At 46.2% G+C, this 21931-nt stretch overlaps 1 protein-coding gene across 3 annotated transcripts in view; it reads left to right on the top strand.

The window, feature by feature from the left end:
- DYNC1H1 (dynein cytoplasmic 1 heavy chain 1) overlaps positions 1 to 21931 on the top strand; it is a 137835-nt gene that overhangs the window by 70991 nt on the left and 44913 nt on the right. For all 3 annotated transcript variants that reach the window (XM_073610253.1, XM_073610254.1, XM_073610252.1), the window contains exons 21-42: positions 1022 to 1168; positions 1263 to 1429; positions 1516 to 1689; positions 2464 to 2629; positions 3523 to 3711; positions 5673 to 5873; positions 5952 to 6234; positions 6321 to 6421; positions 6513 to 6672; positions 8254 to 8494; positions 9371 to 9554; positions 9652 to 9864; positions 12132 to 12370; positions 12914 to 13070; positions 14350 to 14577; positions 14889 to 15119; positions 17898 to 18038; positions 18119 to 18352; positions 18436 to 18642; positions 20258 to 20379; positions 20647 to 20812; positions 20916 to 21079. In XM_073610253.1, coding sequence (XP_073466354.1) covers positions 1022 to 1168; positions 1263 to 1429; positions 1516 to 1689; positions 2464 to 2629; positions 3523 to 3711; positions 5673 to 5873; positions 5952 to 6234; positions 6321 to 6421; positions 6513 to 6672; positions 8254 to 8494; positions 9371 to 9554; positions 9652 to 9864; positions 12132 to 12370; positions 12914 to 13070; positions 14350 to 14577; positions 14889 to 15119; positions 17898 to 18038; positions 18119 to 18352; positions 18436 to 18642; positions 20258 to 20379; positions 20647 to 20812; positions 20916 to 21079 — 4115 coding nt within the window. The remainder of the gene's footprint in view (positions 1 to 1021; positions 1169 to 1262; positions 1430 to 1515; positions 1690 to 2463; positions 2630 to 3522; positions 3712 to 5672; positions 5874 to 5951; positions 6235 to 6320; positions 6422 to 6512; positions 6673 to 8253; positions 8495 to 9370; positions 9555 to 9651; positions 9865 to 12131; positions 12371 to 12913; positions 13071 to 14349; positions 14578 to 14888; positions 15120 to 17897; positions 18039 to 18118; positions 18353 to 18435; positions 18643 to 20257; positions 20380 to 20646; positions 20813 to 20915; positions 21080 to 21931) is intronic.

Below are 21931 nucleotides of genomic sequence, written 5' to 3'. Positions count from 1 at the left end.
TCAGACGCTTGATCGTTCTTACAGGCGGGGAAAGGGGACGTCCCGCCGCCCTCCGGTGCTTCTACCGACTCACCGCTTCCATCGGTGGGTCGGAGACAGGATCCGCTGGCCCTGGATGTTTACCATAGAGATTTACATTGGGCCAGATGGTCGCCAGAGTCTCTGATTGTTCGGAAGCTGTTATGACGTCACAGCTGGGAAGCCGAGGGTTTTTTTTTTTTTTTTTTTTTTTTTGATTTCAGGCTTCCCAGCCTAGAGGTGAGATGTGGGGTCTTATTGACTTATCTCACTGTAAAGAGGACCTGTCATGCCATATTCCTATTACAAGGGATGTTTACATTCCTTGTAATAGGAACAAAAATAATAAAATTATTTTTTTTTTTTTTTTTTTTTTTTTTAAAAAGTGTCAAACTAAAAAATAAATAAAATTAACAATAAAATTTTTTTTTTAAAGCGCCCCCTGTCCCCGCGTGCTCACACGCAGAAGCGAATGCATACCCAAGTCCCGCCCACATATGAAAATAGTATCACCGCGATCGTTAGAGCGAGAGCAATAATTCTAGGCCTAGAGCTCCTCTGTAACTCAAAACATGTAACCAGTAAAAATTTTTAAAGCGTCGCCTATGGAGATTTTTAAGTACCGAACTTTGGCGCCTTTCCACGAGCGTGTGCAATTTTGAAGCGTGACATGTTTGGTATCTATTTACTCGGTGTAACTTCATCTTTCACATTATGCAAAAAAATTGGGTTAACTTTACTGTTTTTTTGTTTTTTTTGTTTTTTTTTTAAAACGCATTCGAAAAATTGCTGCGCAAATACAGTGCGAGCTAAAAAGTTGCAACAACCGCCATTGTATTCCCTAGGGTCTTTGCTAAAACAAATATGTTTGGGGGTTCTATGTAATTTTCTAGCAAAAAAAATCTGATGGAGAGATTGATCAGAATTGGCCTGGGTGGCGAGGGGGGTAAATGCAGCAAATGGTTACGTATGAATTGTGATTTGTATAATTATTTACCGTTAGATCCGTGAAGTTTGGAATGCCTATGAACTGGATCTGGTCAACTATCAGAACAAATGTCGCTTGATCCGTGGCTGGGACGACCTTTTCAACAAAGTCAAGGAGCACATCAACAGCGTCTCGGCCATGAAGCTCTCTCCTTACTACAAGGTAGGACTTTGATTTCTGGAACTCTTCTGCACATTTCTTCTCAGGTTTCCGCTCCTCCGCTGACTCCCTTTTTCTGTCTTTTTGGACACATCAGGTGTTTGAAGAAGATGCTCTGAGCTGGGAAGACAAGCTGAACAGGATCTTGGCTTTGTTCGACATTTGGATCGACGTGCAGAGGCGCTGGGTGTACCTGGAAGGCATCTTTACTGGCAGCGCGGATATCAAACACCTTCTTCCTGTGGAGACTCAGCGATTCCAGAGGTAGGGCTCCTCTCCTGATCTATGGACGATCTGTGTGTGTTCTGCTGGGGGCAGAGTTCTGATTTTAGGTTCTTTTTGTCTCGTAGTATCAGCACAGAGTTCTTGTCCCTCATGAAGAAGGTTACCAAATCGCCCCTTGTCATGGATGTCCTGAACATTCAGGGGGTACAGAGATCTTTGGAAAGGTTGGCCGACTTGCTGGGAAAGATCCAGAAGGCCCTGGGAGAGTATCTGGAGAGGGAGAGGTCCTCATTCCCCCGGTAAGTGCTGTCTGTTTCTGGCTGTATATTGTGTGGTCCCAATCTGACCGGGGAAAGGGGGAGGGGGGCGGAGGCGGCAAGTATGCCCAAATATGGGTGTAACATGTAGAAGAGGTGGAGTTATCATTTAATGGTGGATAGCCATTGTAAACCCTCAAGGTTTGCATTCTATGCATTTAAGGTAAAAAAAACCTTCTGTAGTGCAGCAACACCCCCTTTTACTTGCCTGAACCCGATCGTTCCAGCGACGGGGATGAGCACAGCATCTCCAGCCGCTGTCTCGGGTCCTCATTGGATAGATTGATAGCAGCGCAGCCATTGGCTCCCACTGCTGTCAATCAAATCCAGGGACATGGGAGCCGGGGGGCGGTGCTGAGTCCTGCTGTCTTTGTCAATGGACGCAGCAGCAGGACTCGGGAGCGCGCCCGCATGGGTGTCCCCTTGGAATGCGTGTCTCCGAGGGGGGCACTTGATGCGGGGAGGAGCCAGGGGTGCTGCTGGGGGACCCCAGAAGAGGAGGATCGGGGCCACTCTGTGCACAACCCTTGCACAGAGGAGGTAAGTAGAACATGTTTAATAAAAAAAACAAAACCTAACAACCCCTTTTAAACTAGGCGTTCAAAGGATTGCATAATCTATCAAAATGAAAATAAAATTGTCCGGACATATACTGTATTTTCCTCATGGGGGATACTGTAGGAAAATAACGGCACCTGAAACCAATTCAGATTTCAGACCGGAGGACCCTCATGGTTTCTATTTCACACTTTGTAGGTTCTACTTTGTCGGAGACGAAGATCTCCTTGAAATTATTGGCAACAGCAAGAACGTTCCCAAGCTGCAAAAACATTTCAAGAAGATGTTTGCCGGAGTCTCCAGCATCATCCTGAATGAGGACAGCTCCATCGTTCTCGGGATCTCTTCCAGGGAAGGAGAGGAGGTACGATCGTTAGTGCCTAGGCACTCTTTACTTTTTGTTTTCTGCATTGTAGATCTATTGATTCTTTTGAAGAATAGGCACTCTTTCCACACACTTGATTTGTTTTGTCTAAGCTGGCCCAAACAAACCGTCCCCCTGCTAACCTGTGTGGCCGCTGGATGTGCTGTATAAAGTATACTTGGCTGCGGCTCTGTATACCGCACCGTGTTCCGGGTGCGGGCCGGGACTTCTGTTGCATACCCGGAACACAAGAGTCTACTGCAGCGGCACTCGGTGCCAGCAATTTATTTCATCAATGATTACAAAGCTTCCTTTGGCTGAGTCAGAGACAGGATGATGTCACAACCTCCGACTCGGCCAATCAGAGGAAGCTTCTGAAACTCATTGTATACAGCGCTCCCTAAACGCCCCCTGCCCATTGCAATGCATGGGCAGCCCGAAAAGCGCTTTGGAAGCGCCGCAACATGGGCGTTTTTAACCCCCTTCATTGGGGTTAAAAGCGTCCTGATAGCGGCCGAAAAGCACCGCTTAAACAGCGATAACGAGCTGCTAAAACAAGCGGTGCTTTACCGCTAACGCAGGGGCGGCCCCAGTGTGAAAAAGGTCTAAGGAAAAAACTGACTACATCAAATCAAGCTTTTATTGTCCTTCTACTACACGTGAGAACATACGGTAGAAGGAAATGTCGTATCTCACAGGGCCACGGTGCTACATACAAATTAAACCTAATTATAAATAAAAATACACTATGGGATCAATGTGTGTATTTTATCACACAATTGCACCACACAGGATCAATGCACGTTTTGTGGAATTCTAAAACCCGAAGTGCAGCTAAGAAGGGTTATGAAGTCATTGAAATATGATAATCTGAAACCATTTCTGTTCTACAGGTGATGTTCAAGACTCCGGTGTCCATCACCGAACACCCAAAGATCAACGAATGGCTCACACTGGTGGAGAAAGAGATGAGGGTCACTTTGGCCAAACTGTTGGCCGAATCTGTGACAGAAGTGGAGATATTTGGGAAGTCCACGGCCATAGACTCCGCCACGTACATCTCGTGGATCGATAAGTACCAGGTAAGTCGTGGCTCTCCATGATCGATTTTTTTTTTTTTTTTTTTATCTTGCAACACGAGCTCTGAGTGGGAAATGTTGGGTGCCTTTTGTTTCTAGCAAAGATGGTGTCTGAGATTTCTTAGGATTTTGGATTTTCTGTGTGTTAAGAGTTTTGTTTTTGACGAGTACTTTCAGTTTTTAAATGATATCGCTAATGATATAGCTGGCCTAAATAATGCAATAAAGGATTTTGCACATTTAGTCTAGAAACTGATAGAAAAGAACCACTTGCTCAGCTGATCCTTTAAGGTTTTTTTTTCTTGTAGACACCTTTCCCAAGCATGTGCGTGTGTGTGTGTGTGTGTGTGTAATATAAGTTTATAAAGTTTACAGTATAGTACATTTACACAGTAGCGGGGTATGTACAAATATCCGACATGCATATAGCCAAATTTTGCATTGTGAAAAAAGCCCCCATAGAGTCCAGTATTTAGAACCATCAAGGCTCTTGTACAAGTAAGTCTGTAGATCAGGGATATGCAATTAGTGGACCTCCAGCTGTTGCAGAACTACAAGTCCCATGAGGCATAGCAAGACTCTGACAGCCACAAGCCTGACACCCAGAGGAAGAGGCATGCTGGGACTTGTAGTTTTGCAACAGCTGGAGGTCCGCTAATAGCATATCCCTGCTGTAGAAGATATTTGGCCATTTAAAAAGGGCAACGCAGTTTAACGTTCAGTGGAACCTCTGGATTGCGAGTAACGCGGTTAACGAGCGTATCGCAGTACGGTAACGCTCGGAGACGTTTAGAAATACATTCGTCTCTGAGTATTTCCGAGAGCACTTTACAATTGCTCTAAGCAGCAAATAAAACCTGGTGGATCTTAACCACTTGCTTACTGGGCACTTAAACCCCCCTCCTATCCAGTCCAATTTTCAGCTTTCGGCGCTGACGCACTTTGAATGACAATTGCGCGGTGATACAACACTGTACCCAAATGAAATTTTTATCATTTTTTTCACCACAAATAGAGCTTTCTTTTGGTGGTATTTGATCACCTCTGCGGTTTTTACTTTTTATTAAAAAAATGTAAAAAACTGATTTTTTTTTTTTTTTTTAAAAAAGTTTGTTTTTATATTTTGTTTTAAAAAAATTTTAAACGGGTAATTTTTCTCCTTCATTGATGTACGCTGATGAGGCGGCAGTGATGGGCACTGATGGGTGGCAGTGATGGGCACTGATGGGTGGCAGTGATGGGCAGCACTGGCAGGTGGCACTGATTGGCACTACAGGTGGGCATTGATGGGTGGTACTTGTGGGCACTGTTAGGTGGCACTGTGGGCACTGTTAGGTGGCACTGTGGGCACTATTAGGTGGCACTTTTATTGGGCACTGATGAGGCAGATGTGCCTCTTCCACTTGGGGACCGATGTCCCTCACATCCGATCCGGTGATCGGCTTTTTTTTCTACTCGCGCTGTCAGCGTGAGTAAAAAAAAAAAAACGATTACCAATCTTTTGTTTACATCATGTGATCAGCTGTCATTGGCTGACAGCTGATCACATGGTAAGGGGCCGGGACCGGCCCCTTACACAGATCGGTGATCAGCCGAGTCTCAGTGACTCGGTGATCACAATGCGCCCGGCGCGCGCCCTGCAGGGCGCGCGCAGGGAGCGTGCACAGGGGAGGACGTCATATGACGTCCTCCCGGGAATGTAGGTCCGCGCTGTAGCCGTCATTCGGCTATAGCGCGGATACCAAGCGGTTAATGTTGACTCGTGCAAGGCATCCCGATAGAGCTGGATCAGAGAGGGGGATACCCAACATAAACCAGAATGCGGCTTTTCTCCCGATAGAGTTTATTGCCCAACGCCTCCCCGCCCCCCCCCCCCCCCCCGTCCGACCGACAGCTTTTCCCCATCGGTCAACTCTTATAAACCCAAAAATATATTTGTAAATGGTTTCCTTGTTGGTTTTTAGGCTCAGCTGGTGGTCCTATCGGCTCAGATCGCCTGGTCGGAGAACGTGGAGTCTGCTCTCAACAGCATTTCGAATGGCGGAGGGAGTGACTTGGATCCCATGCAGGGTGTCCTGACCAACGTGAAGGCTACACTGACGGTCTTGGCGGATTCTGTGTTGATGGAACAGCCACCATTGCGCAGAAGAAAGCTTGAGCACCTGGTAAGGGCTTTTATTACACTATAATGTGACTCCAATTGTTATGAGATTTTGTATATTAATATGCTTCGTATTTAACAGATTACAGAACTGGTGCACCAGAGGGACGTCACAAGATCTCTGATGAAGCTCAAGGTGGACAACCCCAAGTCCTTCGAGTGGCTGAGCCAGATGCGTTTTTACTTCGACCCAAAGCAGACCGACGTCCTCCAGCAGCTTTCGATTCAGATGGCAAACGCCAAGTTCAATTACGGGTTTGAATATCTAGGAGTGCAGGATAAACTGGTACAGACTCCACTGACGGATCGCTGCTATCTGACCATGACCCAGGCTCTGGAGGCCCGGCTCGGGGGGTCTCCCTTTGGTGAGTATATTGTGCCGTATGGTGTGTAAGTAATGTACAATGCTGTGATAACTTGCAGCTTTTTAACTCTCCTGTCCTGTAATCAGGACCTGCCGGTACTGGAAAGACCGAGTCTGTCAAGGCCCTCGGACACCAGCTTGGGCGCTTCGTGCTCGTGTTCAACTGCGATGAAACCTTCGACTTCCAGGTAAGTTTAGTATTCTCTCTTTTGTAACGTGTACTGTAATTGTGATTTAGGTCTGTTTTTTGCTGTAATCTCTCTTGTTCTTTCTTTGTAGGCGATGGGCCGGATCTTTGTTGGCTTGTGCCAGGTCGGAGCATGGGGCTGCTTTGATGAATTCAACAGATTGGAGGAACGCATGTTGTCCGCAGTCTCACAGCAAGTGCAATGCATCCAGGAGGCCCTGAGAGAGCATGCCAATCCTAACCACGACAGGAGTGAGTGTGGTGGGGGGTGGAGGGGGGGGGTTGTACTTTAGGGTGGATCATGCCTGAGGCCGGGTTCACGCTAGTTGGCACCACTCTTATACGACTTATCCTACTTTATCCTGCGACATCGGTCCTACTTCCATCCGACCCGAATGAACCGGATATGATTTTGCTCTGACTCTGAGATAGTCTGAGTTCTCCTTTTGACCAATCAAAACAATCCCAGCGTGACATAAATTCCTTTTGCTGCTGTAATCACCATTTTGGATGGTTAGGATGAGGATCCGACTTTGATCCGTCTTCACTGATATTGAATGGGCTGAAGTCGGACCACAAGTAGTGCAGGAACCTTTTCTAAAGTCGGACAGTCTTGTGTCGGACCTGTTATGACGGCTCTCATAGGGAACCATTGCTTTGTACACATCATGTGACGTGCGCTCCCCAAAGTCGGAGCGTATTTTGCACCAGTGTGACCCGGGCCTTGGGTGTGCCACACACCTTGTGAACAATATCTAAATTTCATATTCTAGTTACGCTTCATAATTGCAAACGCATCATATGATTTTGTTTTCTTGTATATACCGTTGTGTATCTCACATGGAGAGAACAGTGAAAAGATTCCTTCTGATTTTGCTTTGTTCTCATCTCCTCTGTAGTCTTTGTTGGACAAAATATGACACATCACATGATCAGCAAATCAATAACTCTGCACTAACGAGGTGTAGTTTGGGGTTTTCCTGCTGAAAGGAAGCAGACAGGCCTCAAAATTTTAAATTGATTCTAAAACCAGAAGGGGGGGGGGTTTATTTTATTTTTTATATTTATTTATTTTTTTTTAACCTTAGTGGTTTCATCTTAAACCTGAGCCCTGGAAAGTCCCGCATCGCGAACGCGCTCTTCCTTTGCTCGGTCTTCTTGGCTCTTCATTGGATAGATTAATGGGAGCACAGCCATTGGCTCGCGCTGCTTTCAATCAACTCCAATATCGCAAGGGGCGGGGCCGAGTCCTGTAGTCGGCGGCTATGGATGCCGAATACAGGACACGGGAGCGCGCCCGCAAGGTAACCCCCTTGGGAGAGCGCTTCCCAGAGGGGGTTATCAGAAGCGGAGGAAGAGCCGAGACAGCTGCCGAGGAACCTCAGAAGAGGAGGATCGGGGCCACTGTGTGCAAAATGAGCTGCACAGTGGAGGTAGGTATGACATGTTTGTTTAAAAAAAAAAAAAAATATTCAAACCTTTAGTGTCACTTTAATGCATCAAGGTGAAAAACCTGTTCTGCAAAATCATCCCTCTTATACTTACCTGAGCCTGATCTAGTGATGTGCAGACGCTCTCCCTGCCATCTCTCTCCTCACTGCACAGCCATCGTCTCCCCTTGCTGTCAATCAAGTGCGGGGACCGAGCCGTCCGCTCTGGCAATAAGATGCAGACAGGGGCGAGCGCGTACAGGTTGCCCCAATGGAAAGCGGCTTTCCGTTGGGGCATCGGGGGGCTTGGAGCACCGACGAGGGACCCCAGAAGAACAAATATTTGTTTGCAATGTTGAGGTGGTAAAGTTAGTAATTGACCGGTTTTGTTTTTTTCCTTCAGGTCTCACGGTCACATGTGAACTGCTGAGCAAGCAAGTGAAGGTCAGCCCTGACATGGCGATCTTCATCACCATGAACCCCGGATACGCCGGAAGATCCAACCTACCAGACAACTTGAAAAAGTTATTCCGCAGCTTGGCCATGACCAAACCCGACCGCCAGCTGATTGCTCAGGTCATGTTGTACTCTCAAGGCTTCCGCACAGCAGAAGTGCTCGCCAACAAGATCGTTCCTTTCTTCAAGTGAGTGATTATTTGGGCTTGTGTCCCCCTTTAGGGCTCATTTACACAGCTTGTCCTCCATGCAGAGCCGCTGGCAGATGCATCTGCATCCAGTTTGGAGCTGCATGCAGGCAGCCCATGAAAATGAAAGCGGGGCCACAATCAAAATCTGACATGCTGGCAGAAGCGGGTGCACCGATTGGATCACACAATCTTGGCCTTTTGGATTTGTGCACCCTCTCCTCTACTGCCTGCATGTCACATTTTGATATGCGAATGTGTCTGTGCAGCCGCAGTGTGTGCCTACACTTCTATGGGCTGCCTGAGAGCAGCTCTGTATGGAGGACAACACTAATTGAGGTAACCTTCTGTCAGATCAAAGCTTTGTTCACCTGATGTGTGCAAATAATGGTGATCACAATGCTCTGTTGCGGCGGCTGCAGAGGAGAGAAGAGCGACTGACAAATGGCGAGGAACTTCAGTAATGGTGACATCACCCCGCCCCTCCCTGCTCCAGCCGTTACTGGCGCTCAGTCCTCTCCCCTGCAGCCGCCGCTGACTGATACAGGATCATGTGACTGGATAAGAGTGGGCTGAAAATAGGCAAGTATATCCTTTTATTTTTGTTCACAGGTTAGTGAGTGTAAGTGTTCGGGAGGGGGGGGGGGGGGGCTTTTTTATAAGACTAGTTGGGTTTGGACTGGAGTTCTACTTAAAGTTGATGGAGTTGCCTCAGTAACATATTCCCAACGCTCATTTGATGTCAGGAGCTACTTGGATAAGCGGTGGAATGTCTTCAACATCACAGAACAAATACAGTGTGACTCTAATGGTTATGAATGAGATCCTTGACAAACCATGTTACATAATGTCGACATTCCCCCCCCCCCCCCGTAGGTTGTGTGATGAACAGCTGTCATCTCAGAGCCACTACGACTTTGGGCTGCGAGCTTTGAAGAGCGTCTTGGTGAGCGCCGGCAACGTCAAGAGAGAGCGCATTCAGAAGATCAAAAAGGAGAAGGAGGAACGTGGAGAGGCCGCCGTTGAAGGAGAAGTTGCAGAACATTTGCCTGAGCAGGAGGTATGACTTTCATCAGCCGTCATCTCCATTATCCCCGACTTTGTGAAGATGTAAAACCAGCCAGCAGGTCGGTCATTTTTGTGATTTTCTTCTGCAGATTCTGATTCAGAGTGTCTGTGAGACCATGGTGCCCAAGCTTGTGGCAGAAGATATCCCGCTTCTGTTTTCTCTTCTTTCCGATGTCTTCCCCGGCGTCCAATACCACCGCGGAGAAATGACCGCACTTCGGGAAGAGCTGAAGAAAGTCTGCCAGGAGATGTACATGACCTATGGGGATGGAGAAGACATTGGCAGCATGTGGGTGGAGAAGGTAATGTAGTGAAGCTTTCCTTCAAAATGATTTTTGTTTAACGCGGAACTGTGTAAGTTCACCTTACAGATTTTTCTGTAATGGTGAACTTGCCCTTTAATATAGAATATCCACCTGTGTTGGAGCCCTACCTAAATCAGAAGCCACCAGCCGCAAACTGGACTGGAGAAGCTTGTAATGCCGCGTACACACGAGCGGACTTTACGGCAGACTTTGCTCGGCGGACGGGATTTCGTCGGACAATTCGATCGTGTGTGGGCTCCAGCGGACTTTGTTTTCTCAAAAGTTGGACGGACTTAGATTTGAAACATGTTTTAAATTAATCAGTTGAACTCGAGTCCGGTCGAAAAGTCCGCCGTCTGTGTGCTAGTTCGACGGACAAAAAGCCACGCTAGGGCAGCTATTGGCTACTGGCTATGAACTTCCTTGTTTTAGTCCGCTGTACGTCATCACATACAAATTCGACGGACTTTGGTGGATTGTGTGTAGGCAAGTCCGTTCATTCAGAAAGTCCGTCGTAAAGTACGTCAAAGTCCGCCGGGCAAAGTCTGCCGTATAGTCCGCTCGTGTGTATGCGGCATTAGAGGTCCCACAATTTCCAAACCCGATTTTATGGGTTTCCAATGAGTCAGTCAGGGATTTCCATCCGCTTCACATCTCGGATCCTAGAGTGCAATTCAAACAGAGAAGGGGGTTCCCATTTCTTCCATTTAAGAGCCACCAAGCATCACTCTGCAAGCGGCACCAGCCCTAGGAGTTTTTTTATATTAAAATTTTTGTAGATAATGTAGAGCAGGACGGAGATGAGAAACCCAGAATAAATGTTTTTGGGTGGAAAGGGACCCGGGATCCAAAGATGGGAATGGAGTAGGGCATGGACCATCTGTCAGTAGGGGACGGTAGGCAGGTATTTTAATGCAGAAGAGACATGCAATGGGGGTTATTTACTAAAACTAGAGAGCGCAAAATCTGGTGCAGCTCTGCCTAGAAACCAATCGGCTTCCAGGTTTTATTGTCAAAGCTTAACTGAACAAGCTGAAGTTAGAAGCTGGCTCCCATGCAGAGCTGCACCAGATTCTGAGTGCTCCAGCTTTAGCAAATCTCCTCCAATGTCTTCTCTGCAATGTAACACACCTACCTATCTGTGACCCTGGCATGTAAACAATTTTAGTGGCTCGAGAGGGGGAGGGGGGGGGCGATCCTGTGGGCCAGAATGCCCAGCTCTTGCACATGTGCAGCAGTGACTTCATCCCATGACAGCCAATGAAGATGGCCAAAAACTATCACAGGACAAGATGCCGGCGAGGGAGCGTTGGTAAGGGGAGTATCGATCCTCTTTAGTTGTGCTTTTAATACTGAAAGTGTTGAGAATTGGCTCCTTGGTCATAGCTTAGTGATGGGTTTTGCGAGCCAGAATATAAATCTGTTTTTTGTCTGTTTGTATTGAATGTGGAGACCTGATGTACCTACAGAGAGACAGGTGACATTTTAGGGGTTTGTGTGGTGACAATCGTACAGTTAAAGCAACATTGAAGATTTGGGGCGAGCATTTAACCCGAACCTATAGCATATGGAGAGTTCTGCTCCATTATAGATCTCCACCTATGGATTTCTGTGCTGTTGGAGCAAATCTTGTGATTGGAATACATGAAGATGTGCAATAGAAAGAATAGTAACTTGTCACCATCTGATCTCGTTGCTGATGGTACAGGCTTGTCATTCAGAACCTTCTCTGTGTAGTTGAATTTGCTTGTGGCGTGTGCCCTTGTTCTAGGTGCTTGGGGCGTGGGCCCTTGTTCTAGGTGCTTGGGGCGTGGGCCCTTGTTCTAGGTGCTTGGGGCGTGGGCCCTTGTTCTAGGTGCTTGGGGCGTGGGCCCTTGTTCTAGGTGCTTGGGGCGTGGGCCCTTGTTCTAGGTGCTTGGGGCGTGGGCCCTTGTTCTAGGTGCTTGGGGCGTGGGCCCTTGTTCTAGGTGCTTGGGGCGTGGGCCCTTGTTCTAGGTGCTTGGGGCGTGGGCCCTTGTTCTAGGTGCTTGGGGCGTGGGCCCTTGTTCTAGGTGCTTGGGGCGTGGGCCCTTGTTCTAGGTGCTTGCCATGTTGCAGAGTTTTATGGTTGCAGGTGAACAGGCGTTTCCCCTAACTCTCTGGCAGTTGTAAGTCCTGCCATGTTTCATGTCACCAGTATTACAGGTCTGCTATGTGGGAAGCCCTGCCATAGGACGGATTGTGCACTCATCATTTCGTATTTTATTTCTTTCTTTCCTGTTCAGGTTCTTCAACTCTACCAAATTACTCAAATCAACCACGGCCTGATGATGGTCGGCCCCTCTGGCAGTGGCAAGAGTATGGCCTGGAGGGTGTTGCTGAAAGCATTGGAACGATTGGAAGGCGTAGAGGGAGTTGCTCACATCATCGATCCCAAAGCAATCAGCAAGGACCATCTGTACGGCACCTTGGATCCCAACACCAGAGAATGGACGGATGGGCTATTCACTCACGTTCTCAGGAAGTAAGTGTTCAGGAATCCGTCAAGGCTTTTCGGGGGGATGGGGCTCCAGACATGCCGGGTACTAACTAGAACTTGGCCATACATGGTTCTGTTTTTATTCAGCCGGTGGGATAAAGGAAACAAAACAATTCCTCCAACCACACATTAGAGGTGTATTGGGGGGGGGGGGGGATCCTCCCCACTATGCTGGTCTATTCTGACGGTGGGGGTAGTCTTCTTCCACTGTCAGAATACACAAATGACTGCGGCAGCCACAGATTGAGCGGCTTTTTCCAACAGGTCTGTTCAATAGAAGTTTATTGACTTCTGTTGATCGGCAGTGACCACACCTGGATCAAAGTTCAGCAGGTCCCTGCTAAATTGTCCGCATTTCGATCCATCTGTGGCCACATTTTTTTAGAGTAGCTAATCTGACCGTGACCTGCCAATCTCGGCTTAGTTGTTGTTCAAAGTGATCATGTTGACCTTGATGGTCTCTTTTTATTGAAGAAGAAATTACATGTACAGGTGACCTTTAATAATTTAAACATGTCTGGTTTGTAGGATCATCGACAATGTTCGAGGAGAGCTTCAGAAGCGTCAGTGGATCATCTTTGATGGTGATGTGGATCCTGAGTGGGTTGAGAATCTGAATTCTGTCCTGGATGACAACAAACTTCTCACTCTTCCCAATGGAGAGCGTCTCAGCCTGCCACCAAATGTAAGTACTGTATTATTCGCTCCATAAGACGCACCTAGATTTTAGAGGAGGAAAACAAGGAAAAAACATATACTGAACCAAATGGTGGACTAAAATTATGTACCTGTGCCCATGAAATGCAGCCTGACCTGTGCCATTAATGCAGCCTGACCTGTGCCATCGCTCGGGCTGCTCTGTCTTCTATGTCAGCAGATGTCAAGTCCAGCCGGGAGATCACCCGGCAGCTGCGAGGGGGCGTTGCCTGTCAGTTTTTTACTTTTTACCCACTTCAATACTGGGCACTTTTGCCCCTTCCTGCCTAGGATAATTTTCAGCTTTCAGCGCTGTCACACTTTGAAGGACAATTGCGCGGTCATACAACACTGTACCCAAACTAAGTTATCAATTTCTTCCCACAAATATTTTTTTTCGGTGGTATTTGATCACTTCCTGCGGTTTTTCTTTTTTGCTAAACAAAAAAATGTTTTTCTTAGTTTCTGTCATAACATTTTTTTTTTTTGTCCTTAACTGATGGGCACTGATGAGGCGAGTGATATGTAGTACTGATTGGCAGCACTGATGGGCTACTGACAGGTGTTACTGCTGGGCACTGGTTGGCACTGTGATGGGCTCTGATTTGCACTGACCGACGTTATTGATGGGGCACTGAATGGCAGCTGATGGGCACATCTGATGGGGGCTGTGCTGATGACCGGTGTGCTGATCAGCACAGATCCCCCCCCCCCCCTCTGACAGGGAGAGCCGCCGATCGTCACTCCCTGTTGGTGCAAACCGAGGAATGACGTTTACCGGCACTTCCTGGTTTGCGCAATGATCAGCTATGATTGGTCACAGCTGATCACGTGGTAAGAAGCCTCTGTCAGAGGCTCCTTACTACGATCGGAGATGCAGTGTGTCGGACGGACGCACAGCACCTCCAGTCCCCGCGCACGCCGGCATTTTATCCTGCTAAATGTCATATGACGCCCAGTCAGGATAGCAGAACCAGCGCCTGGCCGTCAAAGTGCTATAGGATGGACATAAGGTAGTTAAGAAGCTTTGATCCTATATAAATTCAAAACTTGCTGCAATTTTTTTTTTTTTTTTTTTTTTCCGCTACTCCTAGCCAGATGTTTGTAGTTTTCCAACTCTTGGACAAACTAACTCCAAGCTGGCAGCTGCATTTCAAAGGGTTATGTTTTTTTTTTTTTGTTTTTTTTTTTTGTATTAAGCCTGAAGGTATTGTGTGTTTTTGAGCATAGCACTGACCTATCTTGTATTGCGATGGTTTCGTTTCCAGGTTCGGATCATGTTTGAAGTCCAGGACCTGAAGTATGCTACTTTGGCCACCGTGTCCAGATGCGGCATGGTCTGGTTCAGTGAGGACGTCCTGAGCACCGACATGATTTTCAACCATTTCCTGGCCCGCATGCGCAGTATTCCGCTGGATGAGGGAGAGGACGAGGCTTCCCGCATTAGGAAGGGCATGGAGGATGAAGGGGAAGAATCTGCTTCACCAATGCTACAGGTACGTGTTTTTTAAAGCACATCCGTCCTTCATACTTTCCTCTTTGCAGGAACATAAATGCTCCAGTGACCACACTGAGCGCTGCCATTTCCTTTCATTCTGTGATGTCACTCAAACAGGAAATGAGAGGTTGTTACTGTTCATTACTCCAGAACATTGCTGGAACATCACTATTTAATGACCAGTACAAAATCCTCTGTGTGGTGTATTTGCTTCATTTGGGGCAACTATGCATTTTTTTAATTTTTTTTTTTTTTTTTTTTTTCCACATGTGTAGCTGGCAAGTTTTACAAGTGTAAATTGTCTTTCAGATCCAACGTGATGCATCAACAGTACTGCAGCCGTATTTTACATCGAACGGGTTGGTGATCAAAGCTCTGGAGCACGCCTTCAAGCTGGAACACATCATGGACCTGACTCGTCTTCGCTGCTTGGGCTCCCTCTTCTCCATGCTGCACCAGGCCTGCCGCAACATCGCCCAGTACAACGCCAACCATCCAGACTTCCCCATGCCGGTTGACCAACTGGAACGCTACATACAGGTGACATTTTATGGTTTTTCTTTCTCTGGAGCGAATCGAATCGAGCTTTATTGGGATTTTTGCTTTTTCTTTGGATCAGCTGCAGTTATTGGTTAAACTAGACGGACTTGTGTAATTTTCAACCAGGCTGAGGCTAAACTGAAGGCATTTTTCAATATTGTAAGCAGGCAGGGGATTTTATCAATGCAAAACTTGAATGTGTCGCTGCAATAGAATACACCTACCTGACTTCCTGCATTCTGTGGCATGTAAACTGAGCCGCGCATGCTCGGCTTACATCATCCGTTCAGTCCCTTTGTGCAGGAATGATCGACTCCTGTGCCAGCCAAGGAACATGCCCTAAGAGGGCACCTGGGGCCTGTGAGGGACCCCCTCATGGACCTCTAACCATTTATAGAGGAGATTTGTATAGTTCCTTTTATTTCTGCTTTAACAGTTTCTGAGCACATTTTAAACTGCCAGTGTGAGTGTCCCCCAAGTGACAGCCAATAGGGACACGCCTTTAGAAATCTTATTTATATATTTTTTATTTTTAGAGCTGAATTCTTTGAGCAGTTACAAAACCGCTGTGCGTGCCTTTTATATTATTTTTTATTAAATATTCTTGGTTTTAATATTGAATTGTAGACATGTGCACTGACACAAAATTTGTTCGATTTCGTTTCATTTGTTTTTTTGGAAATTCAAATTTTTAAATTTCGAATTTTCGAAATTGGAAAATCTGAAAGAAAAAATCTGTAAAATTTGAAATAACAACTAACCAATAATAACTATTAAATTATAGGTATTGGAATTTCCTTTCAAATTTGGCTTTTTGTGAACGTAACGAATACAAATTTATCTGAAGTTAAGAATTATCCGAAATAACGAATGCCGCATCTAAACAAATAGAATGGAACAAATAATAAATAATAATAAAAAGGTTTTAGTATTATTGTTATTATTATTAGATCGTTCCGTTCCATTCCTTTAGATACAGCATTCGTTATTTCAGATGATACGTAACTTCGGATAAATTCCTTACAATCACGAACAGCCAAATTTGAAAGGAATTTTCAAACCTATAATTTAAGTTAGTTGGTTATTTCAGATTCTCGGATTTTCATTCTTTTGAATTTTCAGACTTTCATTCTTTTTAAATTTCCAAAATTTCAAATTTTCCAGTTTCTGAATTTTCGGAGATTAAAAAATTCGGAATTAACGAATTTGTCAAAATTCGTTAAACGAATTTGGAACTAAACGAATTGCACTTGTCTATTGAATTGATCTTCAATGTATTGGCTTGTGTTCCTCTTCAGTGTATTGGCGTGTGTTCCTCTTCAGTGTATTGGCGTGTGTTCTTCAGTGTATTGGCTTGTGTTCCTCTTCAGTGTATTGGCGTGTGTTCTTCTTCAGTGTATTGGCGTGTGTTCCTCTTCAGTGTATTGGCTTGTGTTCCTCTTCAGTGTATTGGCTTGTGTTCCTCTTCAGTGTATTGGCGTGTGTTCCTCTTCAGTGTATTGGCGTGTGTTCTTCAGTGTATTGGCTTGTGTTCCTCTTCAGTGTATTGGCTTGTGTTCTTCTTCAGTGTATTGGCGTGTGTTCCTCTTCAGTGTATTGGCTTGTGTTCTTCAGTGTATTGGCTTGTGTTCCTCTTCAGTGTATTGGCTTGTGTTCCTCTTCAGTGTATTGGCTTGTGTTCCTCTTCAGTGTATTGGCTTGTGTTCCTCTTCAGTGTATTGGCTTGTGTTCCTCTTCAGTGTATTGGCTTGTGTTCCTCTTCAGTGTATTGGCTTGTGTTCTTCTTCAGTGTATTGGCGTGTGTTCCTCTTCAGTGTATTGGCTTGTGTTCCTCTTCAGTGTATTGGCTTGTGTTCCTCTTCAGTGTATTGGCTTGTGTTCCTCTTCAGTGTATTGGCGTGTGTTCCTCTTCAGTGTATTGGCTTGTGTTCCTCTTCAGTGTATTGGCTTGTGTTCTTCTTCAGTGTATTGGCGTGTGTTCTTCAGTGTATTGGCTTGTGTTCCTCTTCAGTGTATTGGCTTGTGTTCTTCTTCAGTGTATTGGCTTGTGTTCCTCTTCAGTGTATTGGCTTGTGTTCTTCTTCAGTGTATTGGCGTGTGTTCCTCTTCAGTGTATTGGCGTGTGTTCCTCTTCAGTGTATTGGCGTGTGTTCCTCTTCAGTGTATTGGCGTGTGTTCCTCTTCAGTGTATTGGCGTGTGTTCCTCTTCAGTGTATTGGCGTGTGTTCCTCTTCAGTGTATTGGCGTGTGTTCCTCTTCAGTGTATTGGCGTGTGTTCCTCTTCAGTGTATTGGCGTGTGTTCCTCTTCAGTGTATTGGCGTGTGTTCTTCTTCAGTGTATTGGCGTGTGTTCTTCTTCAGTGTATTGGCGTGTGTTCTTCTTCAGTGTATTGGCGTGTGTTCTTCTTCAGTGTATTGGCGTGTGTTCCTCTTCAGTGTATTGGCTTGTGTTCCTCTTCAGTGTATTGGCGTGTGTTCCTCTTCAGTGTATTGGCGTGTGTTCCTCTTCAGTGTATTGGCGTGTGTTCCTCTTCAGTGTATTGGCGTGTGTTCCTCTTCAGTGTATTGGCGTGTGTTCCTCTTCAGTGTATTGGCTTGTGTTCTTCTTCAGTGTATTGGCTTGTGTTCTTCTTCAGTGTATTGGCTTGTGTTCCTCTTCAGTGTATTGGCGTGTGTTCCTCTTCAGTGTATTGGCGTGTGTTCCTCTTCAGTGTATTGGCGTGTGTTCCTCTTCAGTGTATTGGCTTGTGGTGTTCAATGTATTCCTTTGTGTTCTAGCGTTACTTGATTTACGCCATCCTGTGGTCGTTCTCTGGGGACGGCCGTCTTAAGATGAGAGCGGAGCTTGGAGAATACATCAGACGGATTACTACCATCCCACTCCCGATGGCGCCCAACATACCGATCATTGACTATGAGGTGAGGCTCCAGTAATGGATAGATGATTTGAGATGTGACTTTCTTTGTACAGACTTACATTTGTTTTGCACTCTTTTTAGGTTTCCATCAGCGGAGAATGGCAGCCATGGCAAACTAAAGTGCCACAGATTGAAGTTGAGACTCACAAAGTTGCTGCGCCGGATGTCGTTGTGCCCACCCTGGACACCGTCCGTCACGAAGCTCTCCTGTATACCTGGCTGGCAGAACACAAACCTCTGGTGCTGTGCGGTCCTCCCGGCTCTGGGAAAACCATGACCCTGTTCAGTGCTCTCAGAGCTCTGCCTGATATGGAGGTGAGGCCATCAGCTTGTCTAGACAACGCGTTTCTGTGCTTGTAAAACTCTGGAGCCTTCAGTGACCCGTCTTCTCTCTGCAGGTTGTCGGCTTGAACTTTTCCAGTGCCACCACTCCAGAGCTGCTGCTGAAGACCTTCGATCATTACTGCGAGTACCGGCGAACACCGAATGGCGTGGTCCTGGCGCCTGTTCAGCTTGGAAAGTGGCTGGTGCTGTTCTGCGATGAAATCAACTTGCCAGACATGGACAAATACGGCACCCAGAGAGTTATCTCCTTCATCAGACAGGTAAGAGGAGCCATGCCCCATCCTCACATTTCTCAGTCCCACCATATAGAGATTAATAATTGGTCTTCCTAGCAGTGGAGGCCCCAATCCATGCGCCCGGCCCCTTCTCTACATGCGGGATGCTGGACGCATGGATTTCTATGGGGTGGGTTTTTTTTGCACCTGATTAGAGCCCGAGGCTCTAATTGGCTTCAAAAAAGAGTGGGCTCAGGGCGCAGTGCCCGCCCAGTTGTGTAAAAATAGCTAATTTAATATTTGCTGTTGTCTTCCTGATTCTCCTCCTGGGGGTGTTGGCGATGGGAAGTCCTGTTGCCGCCCCCCCCAAAATATACAGCACGAGCCGCCAGTACTTCCTAGTATTAAATCCAGAAGGAACCAAAATATTGAGAATAATCTGGTGCCTTCTCCGTGTCTGAATGGATAGGCTTCTTTCCTCAGTGATGTCACTGAATTCTAATGAAGGGATAGGCTCCATATTCAGAGATGTCATCGCTCTCTAGTGATTGGATAGGCTGCACTCTCAGTGATGTCATCGCTCTCTAGTGATTGGATAGGCTGCATTCTCAGTGATGTCACCGCTCTCTAGTGATTGGATAGGCTGCACTCTCAGTGATGTCACCGCTCTCTAGTGATTGGATAGGCTGCATTCTCAGTGATGTCACCGCTCTCTAGTGATTGGATAGGCTGCATTCTCAGTGATGTCACCTCTCTCTAGTGCTCGGATAGGCTGCACTCTGTGATGTCACCGCTCTCTAGTGATTGGATAGGCTGCATTCTCAGTGATGTCACCTCTCTCTAGTGATTGGATAGGCTGCATTCTCAGTGATGTCACCGCTCTCTAGTGATTGGATAGGCTGCACTCTCAGTGATGTCACCGCTCTCTAGTGATTGGATAGGCTGCATTCTCAGTGATGTCACCTCTCTCTAGTGATTGGATAGGCTGCATTCTCAGTGATGTCACCTCTCTCTAGTGATTGGATAGGCTGCATTCTCAGTGATGTCATCGCTCTCTAGTGATTGGATAGGCTGCATTCTCAGTGATGTCATCGCTCTCTAGTGATTGGATAGGCTGCATTCTCAGTGATGTCATTGCTCTCTAGTGATTGGATAGGCTGCATTCTCAGTGATGTCACCTCTCTCTAGTGATTGGATAGGCTGCATTCTCAGTGATGTCACCTCTCTCTAGTGATTGGATAGGCTGCATTCTCAGTGATGTCGTCAGTCTCTGGTGAATGACTCCTCAAACCATGGGAAATGAAGGTGCAAGCCTGACAACAGAATATATTTATCCTCATGGTGGCACCATCCCACTCTAAAATATGTCACCACAACACCATTAACCCTGTAAGAGGGAGGACCACACCCTAAAATAGGGGGGGGGGGGTGAACCTCACCATCCACAGGGGAAGGGACTTTGAATGTGCCAACAAATGAGGAAAAAATGTAAATGTGTAAAATTGTATTATATCATAATAAAAAAAGTGCCATCTGGATAAAACCATATAGTCTAAAACCAGTGAACTATTGGACAATCAATGGATGTTTTAAGCATGTAAAATCAACGTGTTTCGCTGTAATGGCTTCCTCAGGATTTTTTTTTTTTTTTTTTTTTTAGATGGTGGAACATGGTGGGTTCTACAGGACCTCAGATCAGACGTGGGTGAAGCTGGAAAGGATTCAGTTTGTTGGAGCGTGCAATCCACCAACAGACCCTGGAAGAAAGCCCCTGTCCCACAGGTATGGTTGGGTTTAAATGCTGACATTATTATTGGGTATCTTGTTCATCTCCATCAGGGTTTTTTTTTTCTTAATGCTACTGTTCAATGCTTTAGGGAATGTATGAGTCTGCTAAATGGCAGTCATTCAATGTCACTTAATGACCCTAAACAAGTCATGTGACATATTACATGTCACATTTCTTCTCCTGGCACTTTTTATTCACTTAATTTAAAAATACAAATCTGTCACATGGACATATCAATTTCCTGCTTAATCTCCCTGCAGGTTTTTGCGGCATGTCCCGGTGGTGTATGTGGACTACCCTGGACCCGCCTCACTGACTCAGATTTATGGAACATTCAACCGCGCAATGCTCAGGCTCATTCCTTCACTGCGCACCTACGCGGAGCCGCTGACTGCCGCCATGGTGGAGTTCTACACCATGTCCCAGGTAATGACCCAACCATTTCCATTAGTGATAAAAATACTTTGTCATTTTACCTGCATTGATGGGGTGAAGCTTAATTTTTGGTTTTGTAATGTTTTGTTTTCAGGAGAGATTTACCCAGGATACTCAGCCACATTACATCTACTCCCCCCGTGAGATGACGCGATGGGTGAGGGGCATATTTGAAGCCTTGAGGCCACTGGAAACCCTACCCGTTGAAGGGTTAATCCGAATTTGGGCCCATGAAGCACTTCGTCTCTTCCAGGACAGGTATGGTTTTTTCTTTGAGGGTTTTTTTTCGTTTTTGTTCTTGTGGCTTTGTACTCCTACAAATTTTATAGAATTCCAGGTATGGATATTTCATGCATAGTCACATTGGTCCAGCTTGTAACTATTCATACACCATACCCAGCCCATGCCCCTAAAAGCATGGATTTACGGAACTAGACGCCTCCATTGATCTTTCACTTGCCTACAGGTCCGGCGCCTGCATTCTGAACACAGGAGGTTGACCACTTATCATGAGTGCCATTCAGACAATCCTTTCGTATTTTCTGAATGCATGCAAATGGTTCTCTGATTGGGTTGGGTGGTGAGGCGGGGCAGTGATGGCTCACGGTTTATCTTGCCCAATCAGAGAATGTTACAGTAATTCAGGAAATGTTTTCTCTGATTGGCACCCGTGACAATGCATGAGGGCACCTACTCAGCACAGGACCTGAACCCAGTGGAGATCCGTGTAGTAGCGATGTCTTCTGCCTTCCAAGGGTATCGGACAAGTATGGTGTATATACATAGCTGGACCAATGAAATGATGCATCAGATATCCTTACCTGCGATTCATCTTGAAACCATAAAGCTTAAACCCCCTCCCCCTTTCCCTTTCACTTCCTGTTCTGTAGATAAGGCAGGAAGTGAAAGGGAATCTCTCAAAACTAAGGGAAGCCTCTTACACCATTGTCACCAGAATAGTCATCCCTGCAGTTAAAAACAGAAGCCAAATACTGCTAAACTGCTTTATTGATGTCAGATTATGTCAGACAGATGGTCTCTCCCCCGTCAGATGTGACCACGCCCACTGATGCGCTTCACCCAACGGCATTATATGGGATCTCCACTCAC

Source organism: Aquarana catesbeiana, linkage group LG13, assembly GCF_042186555.1.
Source record: "Aquarana catesbeiana isolate 2022-GZ linkage group LG13, ASM4218655v1, whole genome shotgun sequence".
Classification (NCBI taxonomy): domain Eukaryota; kingdom Metazoa; phylum Chordata; class Amphibia; order Anura; family Ranidae; genus Aquarana; species Aquarana catesbeiana.
The sequence above is the reverse complement of the archived record's forward strand: the minus strand, read 5'-3'. Positions and strand labels throughout refer to the sequence as shown.